General features: G+C 36.0%; 2 protein-coding genes and 1 long non-coding RNA gene across 7 annotated transcripts in view; 1 reads left to right on the top strand and 2 right to left on the bottom strand.

Moving 5' to 3' along the window:
• Window positions 1–17385, bottom strand: part of si:ch211-197h24.9 — a 188113-nt gene that overhangs the window by 43522 nt on the left and 127206 nt on the right. The gene's annotated exons all lie outside the window — the stretch shown is intronic.
• Window positions 278–16988, bottom strand: si:ch211-197h24.6. 5 transcript variants are annotated; one of them, XR_015511506.1, is made up of 12 exons: window positions 16918–16988; window positions 16536–16614; window positions 13587–13614; window positions 12389–12469; window positions 10499–10638; window positions 10251–10376; window positions 10124–10169; window positions 7292–7366; window positions 3929–4311; window positions 3685–3823; window positions 2552–2704; window positions 278–624 (listed from the first exon to the last, which is right to left on the bottom strand). XR_015511506.1 is itself a non-coding variant. In XM_087287179.1 (12 exons), exons 2-12 carry the CDS (start codon window positions 16611–16613, stop codon window positions 602–604), a joined length of 1176 nt encoding a protein of 391 aa, XP_087143305.1. In that variant the 5' UTR covers window position 16614; window positions 16815–16988; the 3' UTR covers window positions 278–601. The 5 variants fall into 5 exon arrangements, 4 of the variants coding, with proteins under 4 accessions (XP_087143305.1, XP_087143304.1, XP_087143307.1 ...); XM_087287179.1 differs by having other exon boundaries at window positions 2552–2642; window positions 3719–3823; window positions 16815–16988; XM_087287178.1 differs by having other exon boundaries at window positions 2552–2642; window positions 3719–3823.
• Window positions 2002–7109, top strand: LOC147840309 (uncharacterized). Its single transcript, XR_015511522.1, has 3 exons — window positions 2002–4808; window positions 4886–5146; window positions 5237–7109. It is a non-coding gene; the product is annotated as an uncharacterized LOC147840309 (long non-coding RNA).

Genomic DNA, 17385 nt, shown 5'->3' with positions numbered 1-17385 from the left:
TCCTACATGTTTCTGGCTACATTACAACAAAGTGTCTGCATTTCTCATAAGCCTACAGACTGTTTAATAATGACTTCGTTATGTTCAGAAAAAGTATAAAGCTGGATCACAGACAGGATAATAATGAAGCTATTCAAAATACAACACATTAAGGGTAGTAAAATCATAAAAAAAATCCATACATACAGGTTCTACAAAAGAAAGATACTCCAGACAAACTATTGGACAACCTGACTGCAGCAAGGACATTTTCAATAACTCACTAGAAACAAAGCTCTGGAAGGGACTATGACTTTATTCTACAAGTTTTAGCAACAGAAACAGAACAGTCACATTAAGGATTTCACTGACTCTAAAGAGTTTTAAACACTAAAAACTGTTGCTTTTACAAATAACAGCATACAAAATCGGTTTCTAGAAGAAAGAGAAAAATCAAAAATTTAAAATAAGCAGAACTATGTTTACAATGTAAAAACAAAGCAGTCTAAAAATCATGGAGAAAAAAAAAAGATGTTTGGTCATAAACAAAACTCAAAAATAATAATCAAAAACAGAGAGCAGGTTGCAACCAGAGTCTTGATTGCATCCATCAGATGAACGTTCAGTTGTAGAATCTTGATGAGCCTGCCGAGGTAAACAGAGTGAAACAGAACTTTATCCACTTATAAATCAATGCAGCGCAGGATTATTTTCCTCTCTCTATTCTTAGATCTCATTTAATCTTGAATTAGAATCTAAATTTAACACGCAATAGCCCATAATCCAATTAAAATGTTCAGTAAAATTACAATTTCAGTAACTTCTAAAAAAGATTTGTATATTATTATAGGACAGTATAGCTACGGGAAACAAAGTAGAACACAAGATGGGGTACCAACTTGACACATCTGAAATGCTATGGTGCTACTACATGTCAGCGTTCTGCCCATAAGACTTTTAGATTATATACAAATGTGCAGTTTATACAGGCAATACTTGTATTTTTATTAATTGGTAAAACAGTATATTTAACTCGTATCTTTAAATGGGTGGTCCACTATCATTTTAAAATTTAAACTTTAGTTGATGTGTAATGTATCTGTGTGGACATAAACAACATCTCTTCAGGTTAAGCACATTCACCATGCACATACACCCTGCGCATAAGCTAAAGGGGCGGCCAAACTCTGCTATTTCCACAGAGCTCATTCCGTTTCTGTACTTGGGCTTCAAAAGGACATCAGACAGAGAGAGAGGTGCTTACAGTAGAGTTTAATTGTTCCAGAGAATTAGAAATAAGATATAGCTAGCATTTAACAAAGGAGAGCTTCCAGAATCTCTCGCAGTTCAGTGCTGGATTTGGCCTAAACCTCCTCAAAGGAGCAGCTACAACCATAACAGAAACTGTGGATTGTGAGCCTCAACCTGCAAGTATTTTTGTTAAAATTAATCTATTACATGCACAGTATGTAGTGTTAGCGGTATGTTGTAGCAAGGACATAAACAAGGATGTAAGCAGCGTGAGGTGCAGTTTGTCTCGTTAGGAATTTAGCTACAAAGTCATATTTATTGGTCAAACCCCTGTAAACAGCCACAATCTTCACCAGAGCTGAAGTGTCTCTCTACGCGGCCGCTTTCCCTGCGTTCTACATCGAACTCACAAAAGATTTGTGAATGTTTCATATTACTTACACATGCCTATAACCCGAATTTATATAAAAGCCACTTGTCAGATTTTATTTTACAAAGCAGACATGAGGCGCAGCTGTCTGTGTCATTTTCTGTCTGATTCAGGCTCAAACTAATAGGGCTAACAGCTACTCTGACTGACAGTATTTACACAGCGCAAAAGTGTGTGCTTGTAGGGGCATGACGCATTTCCTGGTGATGTGCAGCACATTATGTTAGCTGACCAATCAGAGCCTCAGAGGGCAGGCCTTTCAGAGGAACTAGGAAATAGTAGTCATTTTCATGTTTGCAGTAAATAATCAAAGATAAATGGAAAAAAAAGTGATTTATTTTACAAATGAAGCATGAGCACACATTGCTTTGCATCTTATAAACACAACCAAGCCCTTTAAATACACTCTGGACCAGCCCTTTAAGACTGCAAGCAATGACTGGTCAGGCAGGAGAACATGATCCATGCACGGGAAGAATTTAGGAGCCAAAAATATTTAGAAATATACTTCAAATGTTTCTTTAGTGTCAGCACATTCTGACTTTTCACATGCTGCTCATACCCGTAAGCTTTGCATATTGAGAACAAAATCTCTGAACCACAAGTTACCAATATAGTCTGTATGTGTGACAGGCTATAAGCAGAAGTTTAATTATTTTGCTCTTTTAATTAGACAGAGAAAGAGCAAAAACTCTGGAAACTGTTACACGGAGTGATTTTATAATCACAGCAATGTTTATTCAATGCGCCATTACATGGGAAATGCCAAAAATAAAAATAAAAACATTTTATATAAGTGTAAAATTAGATGTCCTCCAGGCATTTGTATGTAAACCATTAACTAAGATCCATGGTATAGTGCAAACTAATGGGAATTCAGCAGATGTATACCTGGCATGTTTCCAGAGAATCTGTCATTAGAGCTGCGAGAAGGCAAGGAGGATGAAAAGTTCATGGCAGGCAGGGGCTTCACAATGGGCACCTGAAAAACAATCCACATTCAAACTGTCACATTTGATTTCTTTCAATAATTCTAAGACAAAGCTTTGTTTAAAGTTACTCTGTCCTTCTCTAGATTATTGTTTATATGTAATATCACAATGTCTGTCAACATGACAATGAGGCAGAGGTCTGGGTCAAAGAAATCTTTAACAGCCAAGTGAAGGTCTGAGTAATATGCCTGCTAATCAATTAATGACTACATGTTCCTTCTGAGCGTTCCATTCACCTATCCCTTGACTCAAACAATACAATTTCGACCATGACTCAATTTTGAAAGCAGGTCATTATAAATGCAGTTAGTTTTGGTACATGTACTCAGTTTTCATTTCATTCCTATCCATTTTCCCTCAAGCATGCTTTTACCTTGTGCGCTTCTTATACATGCGTTCACTGCCTTTATTAGAGGGAATGAGGAATGAGATTCTTGCGTCTTTTAAGGAAGAAACTAATTTACCAAGTGTTTATTTATAACTTGGAAGAGGAACAGAAAATAAAGTTACTTACATTTTTACAGTTTTTTACCACTCTCCAAAAATCATTCTAATTAACTTAAAGTCTAAAAGTCTTTATACTCTATGAACATTTTATTTGGAATTTTTGTGTTTTTATTAGTCAAACTTATTTACAGAATTGATCTAGTAAACCTGGTTTGAGACCACCAAATCATCAATAATAAACCACATACTTTACAGCAGGAAATAAGGCATATAAAACTTCACCACATCCTGGGTAAAACATGCCAACAGGAAACATCTCTGCAACTGCTTTGCTTGACACTTTACTGTTTGCATCAGTAACACACACACACCCACACAAATCCTCATGTCTACTTGTCAATCACTCAAACCTACAGCCAAAATAGTTTTTAAATGTGCATATAAATCTAAACACTGATATGGAGGTTTTGTTGACCTCCCTTTGAATATTTCCTTGAGAATGTGACTGCTAACATTCAAATTCAATTCCAAAATCTGATTTAAATGTAGTAAACAAAGAAGATTCCTATCTATTTTAGTAATCACAATATTTATTATAAGCCATCATTAAGAGTTTTACCGATGAAATACTTCGCAGACGGTACTCCATCAGAACATCGGTAAGCTTCTGTGTGACCTTTAAGACAATCTGAGCATCATCTTCATTTTCAATTCGAAAAGAGTCCTGACAACAAAAGAGAAACGCATAGCATTTAATAACTCTCACTGCTTCATAATATAACCATCTAAGCACTTCACCAGGCACTGTGTAACCAAAATAAAAATGTACCAGGTATTTGAGCAGTGTTGCAGGGAGGCTGTTGTTCTCTGGGCGTTTAGGACCAGGTCCCATCATTCTCTCCCCACCGCTGTTCATGGGCATGTCATTTAGGAAAGGTCTGCCCATACCCTCATTATGATGACCAGTTCCAAATCCATCCCGACCCATGCGCATGGGTCCATCATCTGCGAAGCGATGCATGTCATCTGTTTCCATCATGCCCCTGTCTAGTCCACCATTACCATAGCGACTGGGGCTAGTGAATTCTCTCATATTAGAATAACCTCCCCTTATTGGGAGACTGTCCATACCGCCCCGCATGCCAGAAGAGAAGTCAGACATCATGCCACCCCGGGGAGGAAAATCTTGATAAGGACCTCCAAATGAACCACCTGAGGGATTGAGAAAAAGTAGTGCCATGTCAGTAGCCCATTGTCAAAGACATTTTTACAGATTAAGAGGAGATACATTTTCAGTGATAATACTAATGGTGAGAATCTGGTGGCATTTTTGTAAACTACTAAAAACCAGAGATAATGTTCCAAAGAGATATAGGGCCCTATTATATACCTGGCGCAATAAGGTGCAAGATGTGTTTCGTGCGATTCGTTGCCATTTTCACACCAGTGCAACCTTAATTTTCATGTTTTGCACCATGTTGTTAAAATAGCAAATCTATTTGTGCTACTTTGTGGACTCATGGGTGTGCTGGTCTAAAATAGAAGCTGCGTCCCAAATGGCACACTATACACTATGCACTCATGCACTATGTACTTATGCACTTACATACTCAACAGGATAGTATATGTATGTAGTGTCGTCCCAAATGGAGCACTAATGTTTTTTTACTAACCGGAAATTCAAACCGTTTCCTTGATGACGTTTGACGGTTGCCAAATCAGTGAAATAACAACCGAATTATCAAATAATACCTGCCATGAGTATAACCGCATTTACCATCAGGAGGCGCTATAATCACTCTCGTAGGACAATTTTGCTTTCACCATCCAAAATAAATAAAGTTATCCAACATGTGCGCCTGACAGCTCCGCCCCTTCTGCTACGTGAGCAAACCTGCGGTCGTTGAGTGCGTGAAGTGTCCATCATTACACACTTCATTTTAGCGGCTGAATGAGTGCATCATCCGGTTAATTCAAGTGCACTTATTATTTTTAGAGTTTTCAGTGTGAACACACTACTTACAAAATGGTGTAGAATACTGCATAAGTATGCGATTTTGGACGCAGCAAGAGGTGTGTAAGGGCGCATATTTATTTCGAGGAACTGAAACATACTGCGCCATTGACCATCTTAAAGCAGGTCTAGGGTCCAGCGCTGAGAGTGTTAGTTATGCACTTATGCAAGTCCAAACGCTCACACATTGCTTAATACACACAAGATGTACAGAAATGCACAGCTATCTTTACATATGAAAATAATTTAAAGATTAAAAGGTTACAATAATTATTACTTTCTATATAAAAATAAAAACCACTACCTCCATGCCTTCATGTCGGGGGGCTTTTTTCAGTTTATTCATGACAATTTGCATTTGTATAATATTATTACTATTAGCATTATTGCTTATTATATGCATATTTATATTTGTTTTAATAATAAAAAGTTAAATGCTTATTCTTTATCCTCGCTGCAGATGGTCTGTTTAACCGTTTTCTCACTAGTGAAGCGTTCAGTTTTTACACTTACAAAGTTGCCATGTAAATAGCAAATGCACCATGGCGCAACACAACTGCCTTTTAAACGGAAAAGGAGATGAGACTCTGACTGTTTTAATGCATGTCAAGTTCCATCGGAAACTAAGCCACATAAAATTCTTAAATGTAAACAATTTCCTGTACGGTTCACTTCAGATGTGAAAATAGTCATTATTAAATACATGTGTTGGTCAGTGTATTTATAGGTTTAATTCGCTCTCTTTTCTGACACACTGCAAGCGGAGAGAAAATGTATCAAATTTCTGCACAACTTAAGCAGAAAACTACTCTCATTCATTTGAACTTTTACGTTATGTTCGGGTTTGCATGCTGAAAATAAAACTGTAAGTCCAAAGCTCAAATATGATAGTCAATCACATTCACACCAGGTGATCACGCAATCCTGTACACAGGAATCGGAGATGTGTGATTCGCACATCTTGCCCATTTAAATTAGAGGATTATGTTTAGATGCACAAACTACATAATGCAACATATATTCCAAAATACTATAAAAATGTTTGTTTCAGGGCTGCATGATATTAGAAAAATTTGACATGGCAAAATAATATCAATACAATTTCACCAGATGAATTGGAAAGTCATTCATTTAGATTTATTGGGATGATTTTGAAGGGGGACTAAAATATAATTATATATTTTATGTAAGTTATCATATACATAATAAAAAACAAACTACAGTCATAAACGCAATGGAGCAAATATTAACGTGAAATGAACAGTGCTTTATGGTTTTCAGAAATTGAAAAATCAAATGTAAATTAATATTGCATAGTCTTTATTGTACAAATTATTCAATAAAATAAAAAATTGTTAATATCCTAGTACTGGGATGCGGCAGTAAGCGCATCCGCTGCGTTAAACAAGCTGGAAAAGTTTGCGGTTCATTACGCTGTGGTGACCTTTGACAAATCTAAGACTAAGCCAATAAAAAATTAATGAATGAATCTTTCTTAAATTTATTTATGCACTAATAAAATGCTTAAAACTCTCTTAAAATATGAACAGTGAGATGACCCAGTAACATCTCCAGATGCTCTTTTGCAAACCAGACCTAAAAAGTTGTACGCAATGCTGATTAAACTGTATTTGTGCATTAGCTTTTAAAGCGAAAAATGCTTTACATATTTCACTAAAAACGATCTTCAGACTTCAGTGTGTCCTACTATATAACTACAACTAAAGCTGGGCAGTCTGTTTAGAGTATCAATAGATTATTTTACATTCATGAATTATACTTATCCTGAAGGGAAAACTTTACTTCAAGTAACTTCCGACTATGCGTGTTGTAACTAAGCTAAAACTATTTAAAGAACACGCATACATAACGTATAGAAACTTAGCCATCCACATCCACAAATAAGTCAGCTAGTGACCTTCCACAGTTCATGCCTTATACAGTAAACACCCCAGTAAGACAGAAATAGAACCCTATGGACTACATAGGAAATGTACAAGTCTCAAACGGGCTTAAAAAAACTATGAGCTATTTTTAAATCAAAGTGTATTGTAACACATACAATAAAATGTTTACTTGGCTGATGTGAGGAGAAAAAATAAAGATCAAGCCACCAAATTTATAACTCATTTCAAATCATGGTAATTTTTCACATAATTCTCTTCTATTAACACAAACCTTGTTTCAACCCTCTGGGCGAAGAAGTATGAATGCCAGCAGGTCCTGGAAATGCTGGATTTGGGTGCGCAGACTCTAAAAGAAACAAACAAATATCTGGTTAAGTAACTGGCTGGCAATTCATCAGTGGATACAAATGCATATAACTGACTAGTGTAGTTGGTTGTAAGGCTCGCTTTTGAATTATAACTGAAAGTTCAGGTCTGGTGCAGCCCACTGGAAACTGGACTAAAGGTTTTAATATACAAACCAAAAAGCAATCTGCTGTAATTTAAATTTGAACAAAATCAGGTCGAAAAACAATTTTTTTCTGTCCAATAAAATATTCTGCTTTAAATTCTAATTATTTTTATAAATGTAATGGTGAATTCAGACATCTTAGCTGGAGAAAGTGAATGAGAACGGCCATTTGCTAAATGTCTGAGCCTCAAGTTAATGAAACCGACTCCAAGTATGCAGTTTGTTTCAGACCAGGGGCCTCATGTATCAACGCTGCGTACGCACAAAAACTTTGCGTACGCCAAGTTTCACGCTCAGAATCGCTCACGTTTGGATTTACTAACAATGAACTGAACGTGGGAATGTGCGCAGGTTCACGGCAGCTTTCTGGCAGGCGTACGCACATTTTTTGTGCGTGTCTGTTTTATTTCCATTGGCGACTCCTAGAGGCAGTTGTGTTAAATTCTTCTCTACAAAGTGTCTGATCCTTGCAATGGCAGCTGTATGAGACGGGTTCATATAGTAGGTATGTAAGATTTCCATACCATACAGTTGAGCAGCTAAACATTAAAGCACAATTTGCAGCAGTCGCCTGTTTTCCCAATGTAATCTGAGCGATCTACTGCACGCACATTGCTATAAAGACACTATCTGAAGATGAATTTGCATGCGTGAATCAGAAACATTTCCATTCAATAAATGTGCATATAAAATATGATGCACAAACTTATTAATGATTCCTACTTGTCTTTCTCTTGATAAATAGTGGGCAAAATCTGATATGTAGCGGGGAAAAAAAGAAAGAATTTATCAGACGCTGGATTCGAGCCGAGTTTATGCTCGAACATGTCAGTACATGATCACATGCTTCTTATGAGGTGCGCCACTGAGACTGCTATGGGTACTGCAACATTTTTCAGTTATAAACCACACTATTTCTTTTTTAAATGCACTCAGTGCGATGTTCAGACCCAACTGTGTTAACCGTATCAGCTAAACTCTCCCACTCTATTTTTTTCTTTTGTTGTTAATTCCGGAGAACAAACTTGCAAATAACACCGCTTTTCTCCGGTCTACCTCCGAAAGCAGCACCTCCAATTCACATTCTGTTCAAAGTTTCTCTTTTTGCTTGATTTTGCCGTTGCTTTTTCGTTGGGTTTTTCCATTAGCATAGTCATTAGCATATTCATACGGGGGAGGAGGCAGGGAGGGGTTTTGTGCTCGTGCATGTTGCGCTCAGTTTCACGTTCATTCAGATGTACAAAAGAATATGCGTGAGATTCGGCGTACACAGTGTTTCATACATCTGAATTTTTTTCTGCGTACGCACATTTACAGCTTTGTGCGTACGCAATGTTTTAGTAAGATTTCCACGCAAGTCTTCGTACATGAGGCCCCAGAAGTTCAAGGCTACAGAACTGCCTCTGCAGCACGGATACAGAAAATTAAAACAAATACCAGTTAGATGTGGTTTTCTTTTATTTTTGTAGTCTAGACTTGCACTGATACTGGAATATGCTTTAGTATTTTTAGCATTTATCATCTTAATACCAGAAAAAGTATAATGTTTCACTTCTGCATACAAAGCGAGACTAGACCATGATAAAAAAAAGAAGTTGTTTTTAGAAGGGAGTTTTTAAAGAATGTATACTAAATATGTAATTTTAGAATGATTGTCAGTAGGAACATACTCCATAAGAATATCCCAACGTAAATGTTTGGATTCATGAAAGTGTTTGTGTTTTATAATTGTTAGTTGATGTGAAAAAAAGTGTACACTGCAATTATACACTGGGTGAATCAGCTTTCAGCAACTATGCTCCTCGCTGTTGGAATCAGCTTCCAGAAATGATCAGATGTGCTTCAACATTAGGCACAATTAAATCAAGACTGAAAACACATCTGTTTAGCTGTGCCTTTACTGAATGAGCACTGTGCTACGTCCGACAGATCATACTATTGTGTTTTACTTTTCTTTTTCATTATCTTATAACATATTTTAACACATTTTTATCTGTTTTATCTATTTTAATTATTTTTATTTTTATTATGTGTTTTTATTTTCATATACTTGTCTCTTTTTTTTTCTTGTTTATGTAAAGCACTTTGAATTGTCACCGTGTATGAAATGTGCTATATAAATAAACTTGCCTTGCCTTACACCTGCTCTTTACCACTTGTAGATGTGGTGTAAAATGTCTGTGTTTTTTTGAAAACTGATTAGACTTAATTTGGATCCACTGGCATAGTAATATTTTACAAGTTTGTTTGGACTGTGGGGTTTTTTTTTTGGTAGCCAAGAGTTGAATGATGTTTAACTGTGGGTAAACAGCATGTCGATGCACCATATTTTACCCACTGAGAATTGGGACTGAACTGGTAGAGCCTCGACGACCTTGTCACAATTTATAAGATATCAACAGAGCGATAAAGCATTGGGGTTAACTGAACACAGTCATGGTCACATTCTTCAAAATGTTAATATTGTATCAACTCTCAAAAACACTGTCACTTTAATTTGTATCAATTTCATACACTCCTATACGTAAGATTATGTAAAATTAGATATTCATTGAGCTAACAGGAGATCAGACAGATTTTAAAAGGGCTTACTCATGTCCTGAAATGCCACAATGTCAAATGGCTCCTTTAACACCATCTGAAGCAGGAAAATAACAATAAGAATTAAGAGTTCTCGTGCAAGACACATGTTTGAGCAGATCAGCATTTAGTATTTCACCTTTAGTTGACCTCTTCCCTCTGTTTTTTCCACTTCAGCCGCAGCTGTTTTAATAGCTTTCCTGATGGCTGGATCTTTAAGAGCAGCTGCTTCGTCATAGGGAACCTTGTCTTGGTGGTTCTGTTGCTGCATTTAAAAAAAATATATACATAAACTCTATATCTGCGATTTAAAATCTATCACTAGAAATGACAATAGATAACAGAAATAATAAAATATCAGTAAAATAAGCAAAGCAAAGACTGTACCAGGTATCTAAAGCTGTGCTTCCAGCCAGTGATATGAGCCGCCATTTCATTCTGCAGCCGATTAACTCTACACAGTTTACACTGGTAATGAGGAGGAACTGATTTAGATGGGCTTCGATACTCCCATATGTACTGTAGACCTTTAAAAGCAGAACACATATATTGAAACATTTTAAATAAAAATGGAATCCAACTATCCATTTAAAAAAATCTACATAGCAAGCTGCTAACACAAAGCAGCCAAGTACTTTAAAAGTAACAATTTTCAAAATGATACAATTTACAAGATCACTAAAACAGGGTTTCTGCAGGTTTCTTTAAGTGAAATGTAAGACTTTTAAGACCATTATGAATGAAATTTCAGATTTATACCTGTGAATACATGTTTTAGACTTAAGGATTTTTCTATTGGTCTAGTTACTTCTGCAAATAAATTTTGTATTAATGGAAGATCACGTAAAGGGACGTGTAGTCCCTTTTAAACACATTGAATTTGCTGTAAAATGTCTAACAGCTGTTGTGAATATTTTTTCTTAGCAATAAAAAAAATTTAAATATGTATTTTTAAAAATTCTTTGAGATGGTTTAAGACCAATTGGGTAACTTTTCTTGGATATAGGAAAATTTAGACCCATTTAAAATGATTTTAAAAGACCCACAACACAATATATTTCAGTGAATTTAAGACTGTTTAAGGCCTAAAATGTTTTAAAGTTTAAGACAATAAAACTTTTGGAAACCCCGCAGACACACTGAAAGAGCTGATATTGCAATATTTTCATTAAATGCTATATATTGCGACAATTTCAGCAGATGACTTGAATTGCTAGTAAATAAATCATAATTTTGGATCGATTAGGATGATTCTGCAGGGGAGCATATGATTTAAAAAATGACGAGCAAAGTTAAATACAAGAGAGAAAAGATGCAAATAATGATAAGACTTTCTGGCAAGTTGAACATTATTAAGAAAAAGAAATAAAATACTCACTGTGTAATAATAATAATAACACTATTGTTTTGACTAAAAATTTACATAATGTACAATTAATCTTTAAGCTACAAATGTTTCATTTATTGCGCCCAAACGGCTTACATTTATTTGTATTAATTTCTTACAGTCATGTCTTAAACACATGCAAAAAAGAAACTTTCACTCTAAGGTTAAAATGCAAAATTACTCCACTAAGATGTTAACTGTAATGTCTGGTCAACTATAATCCCAACTACATTGCAGATCAGGTGGCACAGTGGCTCAGTGGTTAGCACTGTGGCCTCATAGCAAGAAGGTCGAGTTCGAGTCCAGGCTGAGACAGTTGGCATTTTTGTGTGGAGTTTGCAAGATCTCACAGTGTTGGCGTGGGTTTCCTCTGTGTGCTCCAGATTCCCCCACAGTCTAAAGACATGCGCTGTAGGTGAATTGAATGAGCTAAACTGGCCATAGTGTATGATTGTGTGTGAATGCGAGTGTGTATGGGGGTTTCCCAGTACTGAATTGGAATGGCTTCCGATGCAAAAAGCATATGCCAGAATAGTTGGAGGTTTATTCTGCTGTGATGACTCCTGATAGATAAGGGACTAAGCCGAAAGAAAATGAATAAAAGAATATTGCAGATCCCTGCATGTGATTATTGCAGATTCGCACGTTGTGATCTTGAAGTCGAAACAATATATTGTGCTTTTTTTTTAGTTAAACTGAAAACTTTTGTTTGATTTTAGCCAACAATAATAAAACTAATTAGGGAATGATGATTTACTAAAACCACAAACAATTTATTCCATAAGTGAAAGTGTCCAATACGAGTATGATGACTACCAACAAGCATTTTAGCTTATAGGTTATATTTATATAACAAACAAAAGAATAAAAAAGTAGCAAGGACTACTTACCAATAACAGTATCGGTGACTGTTTTGAGGCGTTTGTTTAGGCAGGGTATGGTCTGGATAGATCCATTCCTAGCGGTGAAGACTGATGAAACAAATCAATAAGTTACTTCTAAAAGTTTGAGGACAAGCATTGTGAACTAAAACAATGCACAGAGGACACTGTACCCACTCTACTAAAAGAGTACCAAGTAGTTATTGCTCCTCAAAAAAAAATTAAACTTGAGTGCTTAAAGCCCTCCTTCTTAATTACTCAAAGGCCTAAAATTAGGCGTCAGGAGCTCTAAACAGATCATTGTGGTCAGACAAGTGAGCCACAACTTATTGCGCTTAAACACTGAACAACATAAAACCTCAACAGATCTGAATAAAGGCTGCAGTGATGGCCACTGCATTTCTGACCACAACCCAAATGTGCACATAAAAGCTCACTGGTTGAGTCCTAGGCCAAATCACACTGCAGCATTATAATTGTTCAAATTGAGTACAAGACTAATGGCACCTGAAAGACAAGCTGTGTCCGAATTCCCAAACTGTTTATTAAGCATGTGCAAACCTACTTTGGAACTGGTAAAAAGGAATGTTCCGCAGAGTGGGAATATTGGTAGTATGAATGAAATCTGGATTTACTATATCCGCCATCAGTCATGTGACCTACGCTCTCAGTTGCGCCCCTTCACTGCCATCCACAATTCCTCTCCAGAGGCTTTATGGGATAGAAAGTGTCCATCACATGCTCACTTCAGGATCCTGGCGGAGACAGTAGGTCATCTGGGGACTTTTCATCTCCCATGCTATATATTCAGACATACTACTATTCTGCTGCACTGATTTTCACATACTGCATGGTATGGAAGTATGCATATTTGGCAGCAATAATACAGCTCTCTTTAATGCTCTCCTTAGGCAGCTTAACGCATGCCTATAATCAGTAAAACTAGATGAACCAAAGTAGGTTTACAGGAATCAGGGATGGAATCCATAGGTCTTGAATTTTTTTATGTTAATCAAAAGAGATTGATGTTGATGTTTCTAATGTTGTTCAGCACACGGCACTTAAGATATGTACACTGTGCAAAGTATTTGTCTAAAAAGGTGCTAGTTTGAGAACTGTGCTTATAATTTCTGAAGCCCTGAAACACCCAGATGTGGCACGTGGCAATAATATTACCAAGGCCAAGGGTTCAGAGGGCGCCACTTACCTATGTCACCATTGAAGAGCTGCTTTTTCTGTCACAGGCCACAAATAATATCATAGGCGGGGGAGAAAAATAGAGAGGGATTAGAGATATAACAGCACTGGAGGTGAAGAGCAGAGTCCCACTCTCCTCTTTCTCCACTTGAACTCTCCTCTCCACTGCAAGAGTAGAGGGTGACAGTTCTTGAACGGGAGGACACAAAGTGTCTCTTCACCAGACACTCTCATGCTAGAAAACAAACATGCTTTATTCAGCTCCCTGAGAATAAGGCTCTATCAGGAAGACAAGAAGAAAATATACAGGATGATCCAAGAACAACATGTACTGCAAGGTACATTCTGCTTTTAACTGAATGTGTTTAAATGTATTGCTCATCTCTAAGGACAAAACGTCCACTCTAAAACAATCCTGATTTGGGGTGCAAACATTTTTAATAAATGTTGCTGTTGTGCAAGCAGCTGTGCTTTCTCAATGTTTTATGAAAACCATGACAGTGCCCAGGCATATTAACAGTCGCTTAAGTATATTTGGTGTCATATTTTTTTTACTATTGTTATCCTTTTGCCTTTTTTTTTTAATCCACCGATAGCCAAAGTCTGAGATCAAAATGCATCCGGTCCGGGTTTCTAAACCTCCTAAAATATCTGGGATTCAGCTTTTGATTTAACTTTTTAAAGTCGTTGTTTGTTGGTTACTTGTATGTGTTTTTGCATTACGTTTTTTAAAGCCTGATTTAGTTTTGCTAGGCTTCACAGCTGAGAGCTAAAAAAATTCTTTGATCTAAACGACTTGGATAAACTTTTCATTATACTCAGAGACGATGAAATAACATCTAAACTGGCTGCAAAATATTTGTACATCGTTGAAACAGTTAATTAATTTAAACAATTAATAATTATTTAAATAATCAACACTTTTTATCCTTGTAATTACTTTTTAGAGATAGTGTCTGTTTTTATTCCTTTGTCATTTATTTCTCATTTGCTGTTTATTTATTAATTTCATGATGTTGATATATTACATATTTTACACATATCTAACATGGTTTGGCAATACTGTCCAAAATGTCAGCAGCCAATTTTACCTGCCAGTGTGTGTATAGAATATGAATAGAATAAAAGTAAAACAAACAGTAGATTTTTTTTTATTTCAACAGTCTTTTTTTTTACTTTCACCCATTGAAAAGAAACACTGTATAGCAGTCATAATAAATAAAAATACTGCTAAAATCACGTTTTTTGATGGTAGGTAACCATGTGCCATGGGTAAAAGGTGTCTTTTCAATCAAATCTGTGGGAAGCACAGCATGAAATTTCTTTTCAACATAATAAAATAGGATTTTTAAAAGAAAATCTTAAAGAACACCAATTTACTGTGTCCATGCTGGCGAAAAAGGTAAAAAAATTTTTTTTTTTAAATAAACAGAATTTATATTGACCCCAATCTTTAAAAAAAAAAATACATTTAGCATGAATACCAATTAGGTATATTCTTAAGTAATTCACTTCTTGCTATTAATTGTGATTTTAGGTATAAAGATCCTGCCAAAAAAATCATAGCAGAGATTAATGCCATTTTAGCATTTATCTCTGAGAGTTTTATCTGTTTCACGTGTAAAGAATATCACACGTTAATTAAAATGAAAGAATCCCTGATCCTCTCCAAGAACGTGCCAAAAACAATGGTAGCACAAAGGCCACTGGCTTTTTCCAATTCCAATAACTACAAGATTTGTATTAGAAAAACAGCTTAATGACGCTGGCTTCGATATGCAAAAAAGATTGCGTCAGATAAAAATGAAAAAAAAAGCACTGTCAAACAGACGGTTTGCAGCACTGTCAGCCTGAGCTTCAAAGCATAAGTTTTGTAAAAATCAGGTAAGTGGGGTGAAACCATTCCACATTAACCTTCAAAACAATTTCGCAACAGTAGTGCAAAATACCAAGATTACACCAATAAATCCTAATCTTAAAACAGTGCTTACTTTTACCAATCTGATTCAGATTGACATTTTGACCATTTTATATATATATTAGAGTAATATATATATATATATATATATATATATATATATATATATATATATATATATATATATATGTGTGTGTGTGTGTGTGATATATATTCAGTTCAACTGTAATCATAAGAAGCTCCAGGAACACTTTTGTGTAAAAAAAATACAACAATTTTGTTCAACTATACTTTTCACATCGGGGGGTATTCCAGAAAGGTTATGTGATTATTAACTTGTATAATTATTTATCTTACACATTGTGTTACAGACTACTTGTTGCGTTTGTTTCCAAATTTAGAAACATGGATTGCAATATAAATTAAAATGACCACTTTATATTGTGACAAGGCAAAGCAAAAAGAAAACATTAGATCTCAACACTGCAATCAACAACAGAATAACCAATGATTAAAGATCAATAATTAATAATACAATTTGCATTACATATTGTAGGGCACAAATAATCATTTACAACCAATCACTGCAATGGCCACAGAGTGAGAGCGATTGTAAATGATTTAGCACGTCTAAATAATCAACTTTATCATGGAAGTTAATGAGGATAACACTGATGGAGTTGCTCTCCCTACTGAAAAAAAGAGCTTAAACCAGCCTAGGCTGGTTGGCTGGTTTTAGAGGGGGTTTGGCCACTTCCAGCCTAGCTGGGAGATGACCAGCTAGAACCAGCTTGACCAGCCTAGCCAGGCTGGGAGCCCAGCCAAAACCAGCTATATCCAGCTTAAACCAGGCTGGTCAAGCTGGTTTTAGCTGGTCCATTTAGCTAAGACCAGACTGGAAATGGCTGGAAACCAGCCTGGAAGTGGCCAAAACCTCTCTAAAACCAGGCTGGTCAACCAGCCAACCAGCTTATGCTGGTTTAAGCAGTTTTTTTTCAGCAGGGCTGGTATGATGCTGTGCACTGTTAACTTAGATCTCACCTTTCCGCCACCTTTGCCCCTTTTGTTGGGGTTTGGTAGTGAATCTGCAGATCGAGCTCCAGCTGGTTTAGCTTCCATGCTGTAAAAGACAAGCAGACGTTATTATTTTTAATATAAATTCTGCTACCAAAACCATGTTCAACTTAACTCTGTGAGTAACTAAATTTTGCAATTAACGTGCGATGTCACTGTTATGACTGGAGAAAGTAAATAATGGCGGCAGTGACTCATTACAAACATTAGCTTTCATGCTGCAGCTTCATGCGCAGATACATTTACCGTTTAGACACGCGATGATATAACGAGCGGTTACTCTAACAACTACAACTCACTGTTCGGAGTATTAAAATATAATTTACGTGTCCATTATTGACTTACTAACCTTGCGTTGAACAGGGACGTTTTTCAACTTGAGAAAGGATGCCGGGGTGAGATTCTGGGCCGAAATAACACAGGAAAAACAAGACCGTTTCACGCCTATTTTCAAAATAAAAGTCATAAATATGTACGTGGTCGCACAACAATTCTAGTCAATTTTAATATGCTGGTATCATAAATGGGATTTAGTCATTACTTTCACTGGCATTACATAAGTTAACGAGTTTATGAATATTATTTTTCCACTTTTGAGACATACGTTATAGTAAACAAAGAGGACAAGACAGACAGGACTTCTAACCTTTATTTAGACATGAATTATATGTGCAACTCCCGACTAAAAAGACTGCCGTTCAATTTTGATTTATTATTGTACATTTCATTATATACATCTATATTAAAATAAAATAGCTATTCGAAGTGATTCAATATATGTACTTATTAAGTGATAAGAAAGATAATTATGTGAGAT

Source organism: Danio rerio, chromosome 16 (assembly GCF_052040795.2).
Source record: "Danio rerio strain M-AB ecotype USA chromosome 16, GRCz13ab, whole genome shotgun sequence".
In the NCBI taxonomy this organism is placed as follows: Eukaryota; Metazoa; Chordata; class Actinopteri; order Cypriniformes; family Danionidae; genus Danio; species Danio rerio.
Note: the sequence above shows the minus strand (reverse complement) of the source record. Positions and strands in the feature narration are given on the sequence as shown.

Excerpts from the sequence above, each read along its gene's own strand:
- si:ch211-197h24.6 (XM_087287179.1), bottom strand. The coding sequence starts at position 16,613 with ATGGAAGCTAAACCAGCTGGAGCTCGATCTGCAGATTCACTACCAAAC. Across the intron at positions 10,377-10,498 it reads AGCACAGCTTTAGATACCTG|CAACAGAACCACCAAGACAA; the intron begins GTACAGTCTTTG and ends TTTTAAATGCAG. Across the intron at positions 2,643-3,718 it reads GTCTGCGAAGTATTTCATCG|GTGCCCATTGTGAAGCCCCT; the intron begins GTAAAACTCTTA and ends ATTGTTTTTCAG.